This window comes from Gymnodraco acuticeps, unplaced genomic scaffold (assembly GCF_902827175.1).
Source record: "Gymnodraco acuticeps unplaced genomic scaffold, fGymAcu1.1, whole genome shotgun sequence".
NCBI classification, from domain to species: Eukaryota; Metazoa; Chordata; class Actinopteri; order Perciformes; family Bathydraconidae; genus Gymnodraco; species Gymnodraco acuticeps.
In genome coordinates this window covers 175062-194049 of record NW_022992002.1, presented here as the reverse complement: position 1 = coordinate 194049, position 18988 = coordinate 175062, and the positions used below count along the sequence as shown (strand labels likewise).

Genomic DNA, 18988 nt, shown 5'->3' with positions numbered 1-18988 from the left:
TTAAAAGGAGCTTGAAAGTGTTTAAAAGGAGCTTGAAAGTGTTTTAAAAGGTGCTTGAAAGTGTTTAAAAGGAGCTTGAGAGTGTTTAAAAGGAGCTTGAAAGTGTTTAAAAGGTGCTTGAAAGTGTTTAAAAGGAGCTTGAGTGTTTTAAAGGAGCTTGAAAGTGTTTTAAAGGAGCTTGAAAGTGTTTAAAAGGAGCTTGAATGTGTTTAAAATGAGCTTGAAAGTGTTTAAAAGGTGCTTGAAAGTGTTTAAAGGGTGCTTGAAAGTGTTTAAAAGGAGCTTGAGAGTGTTTAAAAGGTGTTTGAGAGTGTTTAAAAGGTGCTTGAAAGTGTTTAAAAGGAGCTTGAGTGTTTAAAAGGAGCTTGAAAGTGTTTAAAATGAGCTTGAAAGTGTTTAAAAGGAGCTTGAAAGTGTTTAAAATGAGCTTGAAAGTGTTTAAAATGAGCTTGAAAGTGTTTAAAAGGTGCTTGAAAGTGTTTAAAAGGAGCTTGAGAGTGTTTAAAAGGTGCTTGAAAGTGTTTAAAAGGTGCTTGAAAGTGTTTAAAAGGTGCTTGAAAGTGTTTAAAAGGCTTGAGTGTTTAAAAGGTGTTTGAAAGTGTTTAAAAGGAGCTTGAGAGTGTTTAAAAGGAGCTTGAAAGTGTTTAAAAGGTGCTTGAAAGTGTTTAAAAGGAGCTTGAAAGTGTTTTAAAAGGTGCTTGAAAGTGTTTAAAAGGAGCTTGAAAGTGTTTAAAAGGTGTTTGAGCTTGAGAGTGTTTTAAAAGGTGCTTGAAAGTGTTTAAAAGGAGCTTGAAAGTGTTTTAAAAGGTGCTTGAAAGTGTTTAAAAGGAGCTTGAAAGTGTTTTAAAATGAGCTTGAAAGTGTTTAAAGGAGCTTGAAAGTGTTTAAAATGAGCTTGAAAGTGTTTAAAATGAGCTTGAAAGTGTTTTAAAAGGTGCTTGAAAGTGTTTAAAAGGAGCTTGAGAGTGTTTTAAAAGGTGCTTGAAAGTGTTTAAAAGGTGCTTGAAAGTGTTTTAAAAGGAGCTTGAGAGTGTTTAAAAGGTGTTTGAAAGTGTTTAAAAGGAGCTTGAAAGTGTTTAAAAGGAGCTTGAAAGTGTTTTAAAAGGTGCTTGAAAGTGTTTTAAAAGGAGCTTGAAAGTGTTTTAAAAGGTGCTTGAAAGTGTTTAAAAGGAGCTTGAAAGTGTTTTAAAAGGTGTTTGAAAGTGTTTAAAAGGAGCTTGAGAGTGTTTAAAATGAGCTTGAAAGTGTTTAAAATGAGCTTGAAAGTGTTTAAAATTAGCTTGAAAGTGTTTAAAAGGTGCTTGAAAGTGTTTAAAATGAGCTTGAAAGTGTTTAAAATGAGCTTGAAAGTGTTTAAAATTAGCTTGAAAGTGTTTAAAAGGTGCTTGAAAGTGTTTAAAAGGTGCTTGAAAGTGTTTAAAAGGAGCTTGAAAGTGTTTAAAAGGAGCTTGAAAGTGTTTAAAAGGAGCTTGAAAGTGTTTTAAAAGGTGCTTGAAAGTGTTTAAAAGGAGCTTGAAAGTGTTTTAAAAGGAGCTTGAAAGTGTTTAAAAGGAGCTTGAAAGTGTTTTAAAGGAGCTTGAGAGTGTTTTAAAGGAGCTTGAGAGTGTTTTAAAGGAGCTTGAGAGTGTTTAAAAGGAGCTTGAGAGTGTTTAAAGGTGCTTGAAAGTGTTTAAAAGGTGCTTGAGAGTGTTTTAAAGGAGCTTGAGAGTGTTTTAAAGGAGCTTGAGAGTGTTTAAAGGTGCTTGAAAGTGTTTAAAAGGTGCTTGAAAGTGTTTAAAAGGAGCTTGAGAGTGTTTAAAAGGTGCTTGAAAGTGTTTAAAAGGTGCTTGAAAGTGTTTATAAGGAGCTTGAGAGTGTTTTAAAGGAGCTTGAGAGTGTTTAAAAGGAGCTTGAGAGTGTTTTAAAGGAGCTTGAGAGTGTTTAAAAGGAGCTTGAAAGTGTTTAAAAGGTGCTTGAATCCCCTCAGATCGATAAGGAGCTGGTGCTGCTGAGCGTGCTGAAGGAGCCGGTCAGTCGCTCCATCTTCGACTACGCCCTGCGATCCAAAGACATCGCCAGCCTCTTCCGCCACCTGCTGCTGAGACAGAAGAAACGAGCCGGATCCATCCCAGAATGCCCGGCGGCAGAGGACCCCGCCATCGCTCAGATGCTGAAGAAGCTGCTCTCACAGGTGGGTCCGTAGAACACCTAACCCAGTTTAGATCCAATCAAACCAACTTTATTTGTATAGCCCAATTTCACAAATCACGTTTGTCTCGGTGGCTACAGAAGAACAGCATTGTTTATGATGGAGTTCCAGCAACATGAGAAGACAAGATGAATACAATACAAATAGAAATAAAATAACATGCAACAAAAGACAATACAGATACATAAGACTTTCAAATGAATTACCATCAATATCAAATCAAACGAATGCCATAAAATGCCAGCTGTAACTGAAGGCTTTGTTAAAAATGTAGGTCTTCAAAGCACTCTGAAACGTTCGGACCCCCTCGGCCTCTGATTGAAACAGGAAGTTGGTTCCAGAGAAAGGGAATGCTCTGACTCTTGATCTAAGTTTAGCAAATGGCTAAACAACGGCTTGGCTGAATTGGATGGTTCTGGAGGTTATTGAGGACGCTGAATCCATTTCTGACATTTTCAGGATCAACAATTGCAGTTCAAACCAGAAAGTGGCCATATCTGTTCTCTGTGGACTGATTTCTGGTTGATTCTAAAGTTTTAAAGGACTCCAAACCTCCATTTTTACCTCCAGAACCTCCAAAACGTTCAGTACTCAGACTCAAATACTGGCTGCCCATTGGTTGAGAGGAGGATGTGGCTCAGTGCGTTGATCTTTGGATCCAGGGGGCACTGGTTCAAATCCCAAGACACTTAATTAACATTCACTCAGCTCTGCATAACTGTGATCTAACTCGAACCACAGGGGGTCTCATCCTGCTTAACACACACACACACACACACACACACACACACACACACACACACACACACACACACACTGCTCTGAACTTTGATGTGTTGTGTCTTGACCTGAAGTGACTCATTACGGTCTAATTAAAGGCTGCTGCTGCTGCTGTGTGTGTGTGTGTGTGTGTGTGTGTGTGTGTGTGTGTGTGTGTGTGTGTGTGTGTGTGTGTGTGTGTGTGTGTGTGTGTGTGTGTGTGTGTGTGTGTGTGTGTGTGTGTGTGTGTGTGTGTGTGTGTGTGTGTGTGTGTGTGTGTGTGTGTGTGTGTGTGTGTGTGTGTGTGTGTGTGTGTGTGTGTGTGTGTGTGTGTGTGTGTGTGTGTGTGTGTTAATTGATGGGAAAATGGTTGGTTGAAGGATAACATTAAGTCTAATAATGATAATGGTGTGTGAGAGATACTGTCTACATGTTGTTTTGATTGAGTCCATGTGTGTGTGTGTGTGAGAGATACTGTCTACATGTTGTTTTGATTGAGTCCATGTGTGTGTGTGTGTGAGAGATACTGTCTACATGTTGTTTTGATTGAGTCCGTGTGTCATCAGGTCTCAGTGCTGCACAGAGAAGCAGCTGAATGGTTTTAAATACTTCCTCAGAATGAACACACACTGTCTTCCGCCGTGTGTTCGACATCAAGAACACGCTGGCTTTGAAAACTGAATCAAACATCCCCGTCGGTTTGATGGATGTCTCGTAAAAGCTGGAAAATACATTCAGTGTCTGGGAAATTAGTTACTTTAAAGTTCTGAGGAAAAACCACAAGCATGCTTCACACATGTGCTCTATTCACAAATCACACAGTCGCTCCGTTTGACTTTAACAGATTACAAATGGAATAAAATATGCATATTAATATCGGTTAAAGTCGAATGTCCAATACAATATTTTTTAAATACAAATATTTGAATAAATAAAAGGAGTTGAAGGAAATTGTCTAAACTAAATAAAAAAAGTGTATATTAATATAAAAAGTAAAATATCCAATAAAAGGTTAAAAAAAATTATATATATTGATATAAACATAATAAAATAAAAATGTTTAATAAAAGAAAGAAAGAGTGCATTAAAATAAATAAATGGTTATTGCCAACAGCTGCAGCGTTATTATTCACAATTAGAATCATGCAATAATCCCTCGTGCAATTGACGCTTTATTGTACTTTTCTATCTGGAAACAGTACCGGCTGCTTCTATATTTGTAAACCGTTTGGTTTTTACATAACGTGTGCTTTCTATATTATATAAGTCTCTACGGTTGTTGATATCTTGTTTTAACAGTTACCATATTTGTCTGTTTACCTCGTGTGAATCTGTGCTGTTGTTCACGCTCACCCGGCTGCTGCCATGCCGATAAGGGAAGGTGCTTCTTATCTCAAATGTCCCCGTTGAGACAAAGTGGTTCTGATCACATCTCGTCCTCCGGCCCCTCTGATTCTGTGTTGCTTTATTCCGCTTTATAAGACATAAGACTAGGGATGGGTCCCGGGCCCCGGGGCGGAATTATTAAAGCCGTGCTGCCGTTAAGCTCCAACGTTATCGGTCTTTTTATCGGTACTGGAGACATTTAAAACATATATGTCGTGTATTATTGCTACACAAACATTATCTCGCAGTCTTAGTTTCGCCAACTCCGTTTCTAATACGCAAAAAGACAACAAAATACTAATATGATGTATTTTCGATCTTTCTAATCCAGACGAGATCTCTCTCCCGTCTGTGTGTGAGGGGGCGGGGCGGTTTACACACAAGGCTGCTACATGCAACACACACACACACACACACACACACACACACACACACACACACACACACACACACACACATACACACACATACACACACATACACACACACACACGGCGGAGAGAACGCGCTCCGAGGTCTCGATGTGGACGATGCTCGTTGCCTAAAGCACAATAAGAGTTTAGCATGTGAGGGCGGTAACACGAGTAGTTTGTCTAAACATTTATCAAAAGTGCTCCACATCCAGACGGAGGAATGCACCGGCTGTCTTTCTAGCAGCTCTGTAGCCCCGTCCACGAGCAACGTTTTTTACAGTTCTGTAAGTTCACATTATTTACAATTTGTTTACTTTTTTCTCAAAAGAACCGATAAGAGTACCGTTAAAGGACCGGATCGATACAAGTAGCAGTACCGTTAAAACCTTAACGTACCCACCCCTACATAAGACATGAGATGGAACTTCTCCTCTTGGGGAAATGCAGGCGTTCATAGCCGCAACAGGTTCAGAGTGAAACTCAGGATCCACAGATCAAATAGAATACAAATTAAAATGATAATACAGCAAAGACAAAGTGATAAAGTCACTATTGTTGAGTTGATGTGTTTATCGTGTCGTGGACAGTCCCCATTGATCAACTGTCACATGGAGCAGCTTGAGCCAACATGGCTGATTTCCAGCTGTTGTCCAGATGATAAAAGAAACCTTTTAAATCACAATGCATCAGGATATCACCGTAAAGACGTTTGTATGAACGCGTTAAATATATTTACATAAATATTCCAATTACTGTATATAGACTATTCTGCACTGTTTCTATTATATTCTGTTTTATTTGTATTTACTGCACTATTATCTGTGTTATTGTGTTGCTCTGTTGGAGGAGGAGCCTAAGATTGTCATTGATATATAACTACACTGTAGCTGTGCACACACGACAATAAAAGCCTTTGAACTTGAATACATGTGCAGGTGTTTTCAAGATTCAAGGGTTTTCCGGTCGGAAACAGTTCTAAATTGGTTTGAATCCTACTTAAAGGACAGAAACAACTTTGTTTCTATAGGTAAATACACATCTGAGTTGACAAATATGACATGTGGGGTTCCTCAAGGCTCCATCTTGGGGCCTCTTCTCTTTAACGTCTACATGCTACCACTGGCTCAGATAATGAAGAACAACAAAATAAGTTACCATAGCTATGCAGATGACACACACATTTACGTAACAATTTCACCAGGAGACTATGCTCCAATTCAAACACTGAGTAAGTGCATTGAACACATCAATGACTGGATGTGTCAGAACTTTCTCCAATTAAACAAAGGTAAAACTGAGGTAATGGTTTTTGGAGCCAAGTCAGAACGTATAAAAGTTAGCGCTGAGCTTCAGTGTGCAATGTTCAAAACAACAGATAAAGCCAGAAATCTAGGTGTAGTCATGGACTCTGACCTGAGTTTCAACAGTCACATTAAAACAGTTACTAAATCAGCCTACTATCACCTAAAGAATATATCTAGGATTAAAAGACTAATGTCACAGCAGGATTTGGAAAAACTTGTCCATGCTTTTATCTTCAGTAGACTCGACTACTGCAATGGTGTCTTCACAGGTCTCACTAAAAAATCTATTAGGAAGCTGCAGCTGATTCAGAACGCTGCTGCTCGAGTCCTCACTAACACTAACACATCACTCCTGTTCTGAAGTCTTTACACTGGCTTCCTGTGTGTCAAAGAATAGATTTCTAAATACTGCTGCTGGTTTATAAAGCACTGAATGGTTTAGGCCCAAAATACATTTCTGACCTCCTGCTAAATGATGAACCATCCAGATCTCTCAGGTCTTCAGGGACTGGTCAGCTTTCTGTCCCCAGAGTCAGAACTAAACATGGAGAAGCAGCGTTCAGTTATTATGCTCCAAATATCTGGAACAAACTCCCAGAAACCTGCAGGTCCGCTGCAACTCTGACTACTTTTAAATCCAGGCTGAAGACTTTTCTTTTTGTGGCTGCTTTTAATTGAACTATTCATATCTTAGACTGCACTGTAACTTTTATCCATGTACTTTTTCTTTTAATGTTTATTTTATTAGCTTTTCTTTTTAATGACTGATTTTAAATGCCCTTTTCTTAATGTCTTTCATTTTTTGTAAAGCACTTTGAATTGCCTTGTGTTGAAAAGTGCCATATAAATTGCCTTGCCTTGCCTTGCCTTGCCTTGCCTTGCCTTGCCTTGCCTTGCCTTGCCTTGCCTTGCCTTGCCTTGCCTTGCCTTGCCTTGCCTTGCCTTGCCTTGCCTTGCCTTGCCATGCCATGTGTGCACAGCTACAGTTATGACTAAAGTCCCAAGCTCCTCCCACAGAGCAACACAATAACACAGATAAAATAGTGCAGGTAATACAATCAAATAGAAGTAGTGCCATAAGAGTGTATATCCACAACGTGTGAGCAGCAGCCAGGTGAATGTTCTGGATGCCCAGGTGAATGTTCTGGATGCCCAGGTGAATGTTCTGGATGCCCAGGTGTGCGTCAGTCTCCCTGTGGGAGGAGAGTAAAGGGTTGTTTGTGTTTTGGGTGCAGGGGATGACGGAGCCGGAGGAAGACAAGCTGCTGGCGCTCAAAGACTTCATGTTGAAGTCCAACAAGGCCAAAGCCAACATGGGGGACCCCGGCCCGGCGGGGGAGGGGCTCAGCGGGGTCATCGACCTGCTGACCCTGGGGATCACCGGCCGGCAGGTGGACCTGGTGAAGCCCAGAGCCGAGCCCGACGACAAGAGAGGTGACAGAAACATGATGGAACAGTAATTCATTATTTGTGGGAATACCCTAAAAGTATATCATTTTCATTTCTATCAAAAAACTAAATACATAAAAAGACTAATAAATAAATGCATGATTTGAATAAATACTTACATTAAATAAATAATATTAAAGTAAAGAAACACGTATAAAGAAAGTTGATTTTTATATTTTATATAAATAAATAAAGTAATTAATAAATACAAATATTAACAAAATATACTATCGATAATATACAATGATAAATCAAATAAATGTATATACAAGAAAACTCAAACCCACATTTGATTGAGTAAATGTGGGTTAGAAGACGTACGTTCAACATGTTACTTAATTTGTGTTTCTTCCAAACAATTAAAATAATAAATACATAAAAAAACTATTTAATATTTAAACACTTAACTCAAATGAGATTCTAAACATGATCTGTATTAGAGTATTTTGATATTAACGATTTGGTTCTTAAGATCAAGATCATTCGCTCAGAGCTGAGTGATGCCAGCCTCTTCCTGAATGATTCATGATCAACTGGAAACATCTGGAACGATGTGATATCTTCTCTCTCTCCGCACACAGACCCAAACACAGTCTAAAGGCTAATGGAATTACATCCGGCTGCAACGTGTGTGTCGTGGTGCTCTCAACATGTGGCTGAGACTTTGTAGACTTAGTTAGTTAATGATGGTGGGGAGACGTCCGACCTGCTGCTTTAATGAACCTGTTGTTGTCCTCCTGCAGCGAGGAAGCACACCAAGCAGGACTCCACCATGAACGAGGAGTGGAAGAGCATGTTCGGGTCGCAGGAGCCCGCCTCCACCCAGCCGCCCACGGTAACATCACAGTCCTGCATACTTTCATACAGATTCGTATATTTGTTGGAAACGTTACTTCGATCTCTCTCTCTGGACACGCAAACTGAAAGATTGACTTTAAAGTTGTCTTCTTTCAAGATTCAAAGGTTTCATCAGATGCTCATGAGCTTCAGTGTAGAAACGGCCATGACATTCTTCTGACCTGAGCTCCTCCCACAATGCAACATATATAATAAAATACACAATAGTGCAACAAGTCTATATACTTGTTAGCAACGCTGCCAGTCCCGGAGCGTTGCTACAACATGCATTAAAACAAACATCAGGAACGATCAGGGAGTCACAGTCACCTGGTTCAACCTACTATGTCTTCTTTGTTGAGGACAACTTGAGTGCAGGAGGGAGATGTGTTTATGTTCCCAGAGGATTAACTTCGTCACCAGCTCTCAGACGCACACAGTCCGCCTTCTTACCATTATCTTTTACCGTCCTAAACTATGCACGTTCTGTCCTTGAAAGGAAAACACTGAGTGTCCTCTTCCAACATGAGAGTAGCATGCTAACAAAGGTATCAACTGGAGCTGTGAACATGACAGGATGTGTGATTACCTAGAAGAGCATCAGGACTGTTTGAGGCAGATGATAGCTATGTGATTAACATGATGATTCAGCCTCTATGGAGAGAGACATCAAGCATGCTCCTTTCTGACGTGGAGCTAATCTGAAGTAAACATTGAATACTGCTTTCTATTCCTCCATCTTGTGACTGTGTAACTCCCTCTCTTGGATATCAGCATGTGAAGGACACTGTTCAGGAACTAGTTGATGCTCTGTATGTGATGACTCCTTCCATTCTGGAGAGGATCACAGATACATGGATCCTGAGGCTGAAGCTCAAGCCGGTGACGAGGGATTACTAACATTTTTAAGTATTCAGAAAAAGTCATCATTTTTAGAAAAAGTCATAATTTTGAGATTTTTGTAGAAAAAGTCCAAAAAAAATTAAAAAGTCGGAATTTCGATATCTGGAGAACAAGTCACATTTTTGAGAAAGTCATATTTTTGAGAAAAAGTCATATTTTTGAGAAAGTCAATGTTCTTTGATTTTTTTTTTTTTAAAGTCAATTTTTTCAGATTTTTTTGAAAAAGTCAGAATTTTTTGGGATTTTGAGAAAAAGTCAGAAATTTGAGAAAAAGTCAGAAATTTGAAAAAAAGTCAGAATCTTTAGAGAAATTTGAGAAAAAGTCAGGATTTTTATTGAAGGACACTGCTCAGGAACTAGCTGATGCTCTGTGTGTGATGACTTCCATTCTTGCATCTTGTGATGAGGAACACAACCTTTCGAACTTCAGTATGGACTTTCTCATTGAAAACGCGTCGCAGCATAAAGCCAAGCTTAGCCTCTCGGCGACTCACATTTGTGTGTGTGTGTGTGTGAGCAGGCAGAGGGTCAGGTGAAGAAGAGCTCGGCTCCGCCCCCCGCTCTGGCGGCGGTTCAGAGTGGGCCGGCCTATCAGAGACGGCTGAACACCTGCAGGGTGGAGCTTCAGCAGCTGGTTCAGCAGAGGAGAGAGCAGAGCAGCGCTGAGAGGAAGCACAAGCACATGATGGAGAGCGCAGAGTGGGAGAGCAGACCCCCCCCTCCAGGTACACACACACACACACACACACACACACACACACACACACACACACACACACACACACACACACACACACACACACACACACACTGTACCTGTGAGTGATGCCTGTGTGTCTTACCTGTGTGTTTACCTATGTGTGTGTGTGTGTGTTACCTGTGTGTTACCTGTGTGTGTGTGTGTGTGTTCACCTGTGTGTTACCTGTGTGTGTGTTTACCTATGTGTTTACCTATGTGTGTGTGTTACCTGTGTGTGTGTGTGTGTTTACCTGTGTGTTACCTATGTGTGTGTGTGTGGTTACCTGTGTGTGTGTGTGTGTTTACCTGTGTGTTACCTGTGTGTGTGTTTACCTATGTGTGTACCTATGTGTGTGTGTTACCTGTGTGTGTGTGTGTGTGTGTGTTTACCTGTGTGTGTTACCTGTGTGTTTCAGGGTGGCACCCTAAGGGGCTGCTGGTGGCTCACCTTCACGAACACAAAGCGGCCGTGAACAGGATCAGAGTTTCCGACGAACACTCGATCTTCGCCACGGCCTCCAACGACGGCACCGTCAAAGTGTGGGACAGCCAGAAGATGGAGGGCAAGACCACCACCACCAGGTGAGGCTGGGACACACACACACGCTCACACACACACACACACACGCTCACTCACACACACACACGCGCACGCACACACACACACATACACACGCTCACACACACACACACACACACGCGCGCACACACACACACACACGGCCACACACACACGCACACACACACGCTCACACACACACACACACACACGCTCACACACACACACACACAGGCACACACACACACATACACACGCTCACACACACACACACACACGCACGCGCGCGTGCGCACACACGCACACACACAGGCACACACACACACACAGGCACACACACACAGGCACAGAAATGTTTATCGGGGCACTTTAAAGAGCTCAGGTGTTTATTAGTCCTATGCTAAACATGTGTATTATATCAACCGTGTGCAGGTACCTTTCAAAGTGCTGCTTTGTCTGAGCTACCAGAGTGGGACATTTTCTCAGCTGTTGTGTTCTCCTGCAGGTCGGTGCTGACGTACTCTCGTATCGGCGGTCACGTGAAGACGTTGACTTTCTGCCAGGGCTCTCATTACCTGGCCGTGGCCTCAGATAACGGATCCATCCAGCTGCTGGCAGTCGAGGCCAACAAACCCCCCAAATCCCCCAAAGTGCAGCCCTTCCAGACCAGGTACCTGAGCGATACATCACAGTCCAGCTGATGCTTTTAGCCTCAGCTTACAATATGTTCAATAAACCATGAAGATGCTAAGATCAGAACGTTAACTTCAAACTTCAAAGACAAAGAGTGATTCTTAATCAATTGAGAGCTGTGGATGAGTCATAAAACCAGAAATGACTCAGCATTTTATCACTTCCTGTCCACTGGTCTATAAGTCAAAAGTACTTCAGTAAATACCCCACTGGTGGATTTAAAAACGGAGGTTGCTAACAAGTGTCTAAATGAGACAACGAAACGTCATCAAGCCCAACATTAGCCTCCTTTAGCTTAGCGGTGGTGACGTGAAGTCATGTGACCGTGCTGTAGTTCCTTTATAGCCCAACGTTAGCCTCCTTTAGCTTAGCGGTGGTGACGTGAAGTCATGTGACCGTGCTGTAGTTCCTTTATAGCCCAACATTAGCATCCTTTAGCTTAGCGGTGGTGACGTGAAGTCATGTGACCTTGCTGTAGTTCCTTTATAGCCCAACATTAGCATCCTTTAGCTTAGCGGTGGTGACGTGAAGTCATGTGACCGTGCTGTAGTTCCTTTATAGCCCAACGTTAGCCTCCTTTAGCTTAGCGGTGGTGACGTGAAGTCATGTGACCGTGCTGTAGTTCCTTTATAGCCCAACATTAGCCTCCTTTAGCTTAGCGGTGTTGACGTGAAGTCATGTGACCGTGCTGTAGTTCCTTTGTAGCCCAACATTAGCCACCTTTAGCTTAGCGGTGGTGACGTGAAGTCATGTGACCGTGCTGTAGTTCCTTTGTAGCCCAACATTAGCCACCTTTAGCTTAGCGGTGGTGACGTGAAGTCATGTGACCGTGCTGTAGTTCCTTTTTAGCCCAACATTAGCCTCCTTTAGCTTAGCGGTGGTGACGTGAAGTCATGTGACCGTCCTGTAGTTCCTTTATAGCCCAACATTAGCCACCTTTAGCTTAGCGGTGGTGACGTGAAGTCATGTGACCGTGCTGTAGTTCCTTTATAGCCCAACATTAGCCACCTTTAGCTTAGCGGTGGTGACGTGAAGTCATGTGACCGTGCTGTAGTTCCTTTGTAGCCCAACATTAGCCTCCTTTAGCTTAGCGGTGGTGACGTGAAGTCATGTGACCGTGCTGTAGTTCCTTTATAGCCAAACATTAGCCTCCTTTAGCTTAGCGGTGGTGACGTGAAGTCATGTGACCGTGCTGTAGTTCCTTTATAGCCCAACATTAGCCGACCTTTAGCTTAGCGGTGGTGACGTGAAGTCATGTGACCGTGCTGTAGTTCCTTTATAGCCCAACATTAGCTGCCTTTAGCTTAGCGGTGGTGACGTGAAGTCATGTGACCGTGCTGTAGTTCCTTTATAGCCCAACATTAGCTGCCTTTAGCTTAGCGGTGGTGACGTGAAGTAAATAGTAAATATCAAAAACATTACGATTATTTCTGCAATAATCCAAAATCACATGGAGAAATCCCATTGGACCAGGTAGATGCTGCCTTCAGGGACAGGTGCAAAAATACCATTGTCAGGATCGACCAAATTAGAATCGAGTTTTTAACTAAGCAGTGTAATAAAGTATATATATAGATATATATGTCCTCTGGATGTTACTCACTGTGTGTGTGTGTGTGTGTGTGTGTGTGTGTGTGTGTGTGTGTGTGTGTGTGTGTGTGTGTGTGTGTGTGTGTGTGTGTGTGTGTGTGTGTGTGTGTGTGTGTGTGTGTGTGTGTGTGTGTGTGTGTGTGTGTGTGTGTGTGTGTGTGTGTGTGTGTGTGTGTGTGTGTGTGTGTGTGTGTGTGTGTGTGTGTGTGTGTCAGGGCTCTGGACCTGCAGGAGGACGGCTGTGCGGTGGACATCCATCACTTTAACTCCGGCGCTCAGTCGGTGTTAGCCTACGCGACGGTTAACGGCTCCCTGGTGGGCTGGGACCTCCGCTCCAACTCCAACGCCTGGACGCTGCGCCACGACCTCCGCCTCGGACTCATCACCTCCTTCACCGTCGACATGCACCAATGCTGGCTCTGCCTCGGTGTGTGTGTGTGTGTGTGCAGATATAATTCATTTATTCAAAAGAGTCCTCCCCAGGTTGATTGTCAGAGCAGGAGGTAAACCTAGAGGAGCATTACGCTGCTAGCAGACAACAACAGAGCTACAAGAAAGAGACTGTTGCTGTTTGGGTGTGTGAGTTTGTTTGGGTGTTTGTTTGGGTGTGTGTGAGTGTGTTTGGGTGTGTGTGTTTGGGGGTGTGTGAGTGTGTTTGGGGTGTGTGTGTGTGTGTTTGGGTGTGTGTTTGGGGGGTGTGTGTGTTGGGTGTGTGTTTGGGGGGGTGTGAGTGTGTTTGGGTGTGTGTTTGGGGGGTGTGAGTGTGTTTGGGTGTGTGTTTGGGGGGTGTGTGAGTGTGTTTGGGTGTGTGTTTGGGGTGTGTGTGTGTTTGTGTGTTTGGGGGGGTGTGTGTGTGTGTGTGTGTGTGTGTGTGTTTGGGGGTGTGTGTGTGTGTGTGTGTTTGGGGTGTGTGTGTGTGTGTGTGTGTGTGTTTGGGTGTGTTTTTGGGTGTGGGTATGTGTGTTTGTGTGTGTTTGAGTGTGTGTTTGGGTGTGTGAGTGTGTGTTTGGGTATGTTTGAGTGTGTGTTTGGGTGTGTGTTTGGGTGTGTGTGAGAGTTTGGGTGTGTGAGTGTGTGTTTGAGTGTGTTTGAGTGTGTGTTTGGGTGTGTTTGAGTGGGTGTTTGTGTGTGTGTGTGTGTGTGTGTGTGTGTTTAGCCTGTATTCCTATATCTGTAACGACCTATTTCAGCTTCAGACCAGGGCAGGCTGATGTGCATTAGGACTGTTACTCAAAATGTAATCGAATTCGCTATATGGAGTAATGCTAAATTCCCATCATAGACTGTATAGGGGCAGGACCTATCGGAGTACTTCCTGTAGTTAATCTCCCCACTTCCTGTTTCTTCCACAGGTACGAGCAGCGGCACCATGGCATGCTGGGATATGCGGTTCCAGCTGCCCATCTCTAACCACACCCACCCCGCCCGAGCACGAATCAGACGGCTGCTGATGCATCCTCTCTACCAGTCCTGGGTCATCGCAGGTGAGAGGAGCATCCGTCTGGATGTTTAGAATAATCAAGATGAAGTGTAAATCACTTTGTAAATAATGGCCCCGCCCACTTTCCAGTGAAAACAAAGAGCTGGCGCCTCAAAGCTGCTGTGGGCGTCAAACAATACAAAACACAACAGATTTTCTTTACCTTCAAACCTCTGAATCTGATTTGACCCCCAGTCACATGACGGCAAAGGTGTTCACCCAAAAAGGGGCGGGGCCATGACGTACAGGTTAACAGTGGGTTGGTGTCATGTAAACAGCAAAAGCCCTTTCATTGTCTCTCAGTGTGTAATTGTCTCACCCTGTGTGTGTGTGTGTGTGTGTGTGTGTGTGTGTGTGTGTGTGGGTGTGTGTGTGTGTGTGTGTGTGTGTGTGTGTGTGTGTGTGTGTGTGTGTGTGTGTGTGTGTGTGTGTGTGTGTGTGTGTGTGGTGTGTGTGTGTGTGTGTGTGTGTGTGTGTGTGTGTGTGTGTGTGTGTGTGTGTGTGTGTGTGTGTGTGTGTGTGTGTAGCTGTGCAGGGGAACAATGAAGTGTCGATGTGGGACATGGAGACGGGGGATCGTAAGTTCACCCTGTGGGCGAGCTCTGCTCCTCCACTGTCTGAGATGCAGGTAGGTGTGTGCGTGTGTGTGTGTGTGTTATTTGACTAAATGGATGTCAGTAGGTAAGAGAGTCCTCCTCAGGTTATCGATGGACACTTTCTAAGACATCAGCAGCTGAACATAGAGGAGCGTTTGGCTGCTAACGACATTTAGCTCAGGAGTAATAATAATGATATAAATAATGTAAATAAAAATACAGATTAAATAATAAAATAATAACAATAAGGATAATAATATAGATAAATAATTTAAAAAAATGTGTATTTAATGTATTCACACTGTGTGTGTGTGTGTGTGTGTGTGTGTGTGTGTGTGTGTGTGTGTGTGTGTGTGTGTGTGTGTGTGTGTGTGTGTGTGTGTGTGTGTGTGTGTGTGTGTGTGTGTGTGTGTGTGTGTGTGTGTGTGTGTGTGTGTGTGTGTGTGTGTGTGTGTGTGTGTGTGTGTGTCAGCCCTCTCCTCACAGTGTGCATGGGATCTACTGCAGCCCTGCTGATGGAAACCCTCTGCTGCTGACGGCTGGATCTGACATGAGGATCAGGTACAACAACAACAACAACAACGCTTTCACGCAACATAAAACTCTTTAAATCAAACAAACACTCAAACTAAATGTTCCCAACAATGTTTTATAAAAACCACTGAGGTCGACTGAAGCCCAGTAAACTTTCTCTACGTGTGTATCTGGCCTAAAATGTCATTTCAGATATAATGACAAACACTTACAGTTGCGGTGGTGACGTGAAGTCATGTGACCGTGCTGTAGGTCCTTTATAGCCCAACATTAGCCTCCTTTAGCTTAGCGGTAGTGACGTGAAGTCATGTGACCGTGCTGTAGTTCCTTTATAGCCCAACATTAGCCTCCTTTAGCTTAGCGGTGGTGACCTGAAGTCATGTGACCGTGCTGTAGTTCCTTTATAGCCCAACATTAGCCTCCTTTAGCTTAGCGGTGGTGACTTGAAGTCATGTGACCGTGCTGTAGTTCCTTTATAGCCCAACGTTAGCCACCTTTAGCTTAGCGGTAGTGACGTGAAGTCATGTGACCGTGCTGTAGTTCCTTTATAGCCCAACATTAGCCGCCTTTAGCTTAGCGGTGGTGACGTGAAGTCATGTGACCGTGCTGTAGTTCCTTTATAGCCCAACATTAGCCGCCTTTAGCTTAGCGGTGGTGGCGTGAAGTCATGTGACCGTGCTGTAGTTCCTTTATAGCCCAACATTAGCCACCTTTAGCTTAGCGGTGGTGACGTGAAGTCATGTGACCGTGCTGTAGTTCCTTTATAGCCCAACATTAGCCACCTTTAGCTTAGGGGTGGTGACTTGAAGTCATGTGACCGTGCTGTAGTTCCTTTATAGCCCAACATTAGCCACCTTTAGCTTAGGGGTGGTGACTTGAAGTCATGTGACCGTGCTGTAGTTCCTTTATTGCCCAACATTAGCCGCATTTAGCTTAGCGGTGGTGACGTGAAGTCATGTGACCGTGCTGTAGTTCCTTTATAGCCCAACATTAGCCACCTTTAGCTTAGGGGTGGTGACTTGAAGTCATGTGACCGTGCTGTAGTTCTTTTATAGCCGAACATTAGCCGCATTTAGCTTAGCGGTGGTGACGTGAAGTCATGTGACCGTGCTGTAGTTCCTTTATAGCCCAACATTAGCCACCTTTAGCTTAGCGATGGTGACGTGAAGTCATGTGACCGTGCTGTAGTTCCTTTATAGCCCAACATTAGCCACCTTTAGCTTAGCAGTGGTGACATGAAGTCATGTGACCGTGCTGTAGTTCCTTTATAGCCCAACATTAGCCACCTTTAGCTTAGCGGTGGTGACGTGAAGTCATGTGACCGTGCTGTAGTTCCTTTATAGCCCAACATTAGCCACCTTTAGCTTAGGGGTGGTGACTTGAAGTCATGTGACCGTGCTGTAGTTCCTTTATAGCCCAACATTAGCCACCTTTAGCTTAGGGGTGGTGACTTGAAGTCATGTGACCGTGCTGTAGTTCTTTTATAGCCCAACATTAGCCGCATTTAGCTTAGCGGTGGTGACGTGAAGTCATGTGACCGTGCTGTAGTTCCTTTATAGCCCAACATTAGCCACCTTTAGCTTAGCGATGGTGACGTGAAGTCATGTGACCGTGCTGTAGTTCCTTTATAGCCCAACATTAGCCACCTTTAGCTTAGCAGTGGTGACATGAAGTCATGTGACCGTGCTGTAGTTCCTTTATAGCCCAACATTAGCCACCTTTAGCTTAGCGGTGGTGACGTGAAGTCATGTGACCGTGCAGTAGTTCCTTTAAATAATGATAATAACGTGTGTGTGTGTGTGTGTGTGCAGGTTCTGGGACCTGGTGTACCCTGAGAGGTCGTACATCGTGGCGGGGGGGGCTAACGACTCCCTGCACTGTCCCTCTGTGATGTACAGCAGGAAGATCATCGAGGGCACCGAAGTGGTTCAGGTGAGCACACACACACACACACATATCAGAAGTGATTGTGTTCATTTCTTCATGGACGCCTTGCCACGTCAAACAGACAGAAGAAAAGACGGACAGACTCACACACTTTGTCACACTTGCGCTCCTATTGGCTAATGCTCCAACACATTTATTGGTTTATATTTATTTTATTATTATTTTCTCTTCAGGAGATCCACAGTAAGCAGAAGAGCGGCGTGTTGGAGGACACCCCCCGCCGCGGACCAGACTCACTTCCTGTTGGTCACCATGACATTGTGACGGACATCGCCACCTTCCAGACCACGCAGGGCTTCATCGTCACCGCCTCCAGGGACGGCATCGTCAAAGTGTGGAAGTGACACTCACACACACACACACACACACACACACACACACACACACACACACACACACACACACACACACACACACACACACACACACACACACACCGGATACGTGTCAGTGGACGCCAACATTAGCTTGTTATGATCTGAATGAATTTCCTCCCGTTGCAGCGTCTCTCCTCTCATTGGCTGCTGCTGATGCTGTTTATAACTTCCTGTGTTATCACCCAATCACGTCTCTGCCTCGCTTTATGCATTAGTGCTCTATAAATGCTTAATCTGACACTCTTTAAATGACACACAAAGGATCACAATCAGGAAGCTTTAGTCAATTAAGAACATTATTTAGAGACAAGGACATCAAATGAAAGGAGGTGTCACTGATAGGCTGCAGATAAAGATTAGATTGTATAGTTAGTATTATTGTTTACCTACTTGTTGTCCTTCATAAACAACACAATCCCTTCAGCCAGGCACCATAAACACATTTCTTTAGATCCATATTGGATATTCAAAAGCAAATCCTTGGTGTCAGCACGATAGTGATATTCATCGAGCACAAATGATGTAATTTGAGCGGAAACATGACATAGTTTTGGGCTAAAGACGTGTGACCCGAACAGATCCACAGTGCGACACTTTGTCTCTCGTTAACAACAAATCCACTTTAAAGCGTTCAGACGTGACCCCTTTAATAACCCCTCGTTGTGTACATATACGTTATTTTAAATCTTGAGTAATATAAAGTTTGATTTGTACAAATATCCCATGATGCATTGTGTTGCTGCATCTCAATGTGTGTCCATCTGTTGAATAAAACATCTGATATCATTTCTCCTCGTGTTTCTGATCGTTTCCCTCAGAAGGATTAGCATGTGATTGTGAATTAAAAAAGGGAGCTGTCTGTATCTGTAGCAGAGGTGTGGACTCGAGTCACATGACTTGGACTCGAGTCACATGACTTGGTCCCACCTCTGATATGTAATGTCTGTATGTGTTTTATCATCTGTGTATTTATGTTTGAAGACCCTCGCTACATGCTATATTTCAGGGGGCTACCCTTCAATACCAGTGGTGAGCCGTGACTTGTATACCTAGGCCCTCTGACCCCCACCCCTTCCCTCGAGTTATTACGTCACAGCGTATACTTCAGCGGAATATCAAAACAACGGCCCGGGGTGCAAAACGCATCAATGAAAGCGACCCTCTACCACACAGAACAACACCTGTAAATAACCCTATTTGTGTTCTTTGAAAATGAAAAGGATATTGCATTGTG

At 43.4% G+C, this 18988-nt stretch overlaps 1 protein-coding gene across 1 annotated transcript; it reads left to right on the top strand.

Annotated features, from left to right (window-relative positions):
- Nucleotides 1-1966: 1966 nt before the first annotated feature.
- Nucleotides 1967-18542, top strand: LOC117536441 (phosphoinositide 3-kinase regulatory subunit 4-like; the record flags this gene model as incomplete). Its single annotated transcript, XM_034201298.1, is given in 12 exon segments — nt 1967-2170; nt 7286-7484; nt 8243-8334; nt 9760-9964; nt 10395-10560; nt 11043-11207; nt 13036-13247; nt 14173-14304; nt 14828-14928; nt 15369-15457; nt 17242-17362; nt 17551-18542. Coding segments are annotated over 12 exon segments (1857 nt in total), but the record flags the coding sequence as incomplete, so codon positions are not given.
- Nucleotides 18543-18988: the final 446 nt, after the last annotated feature.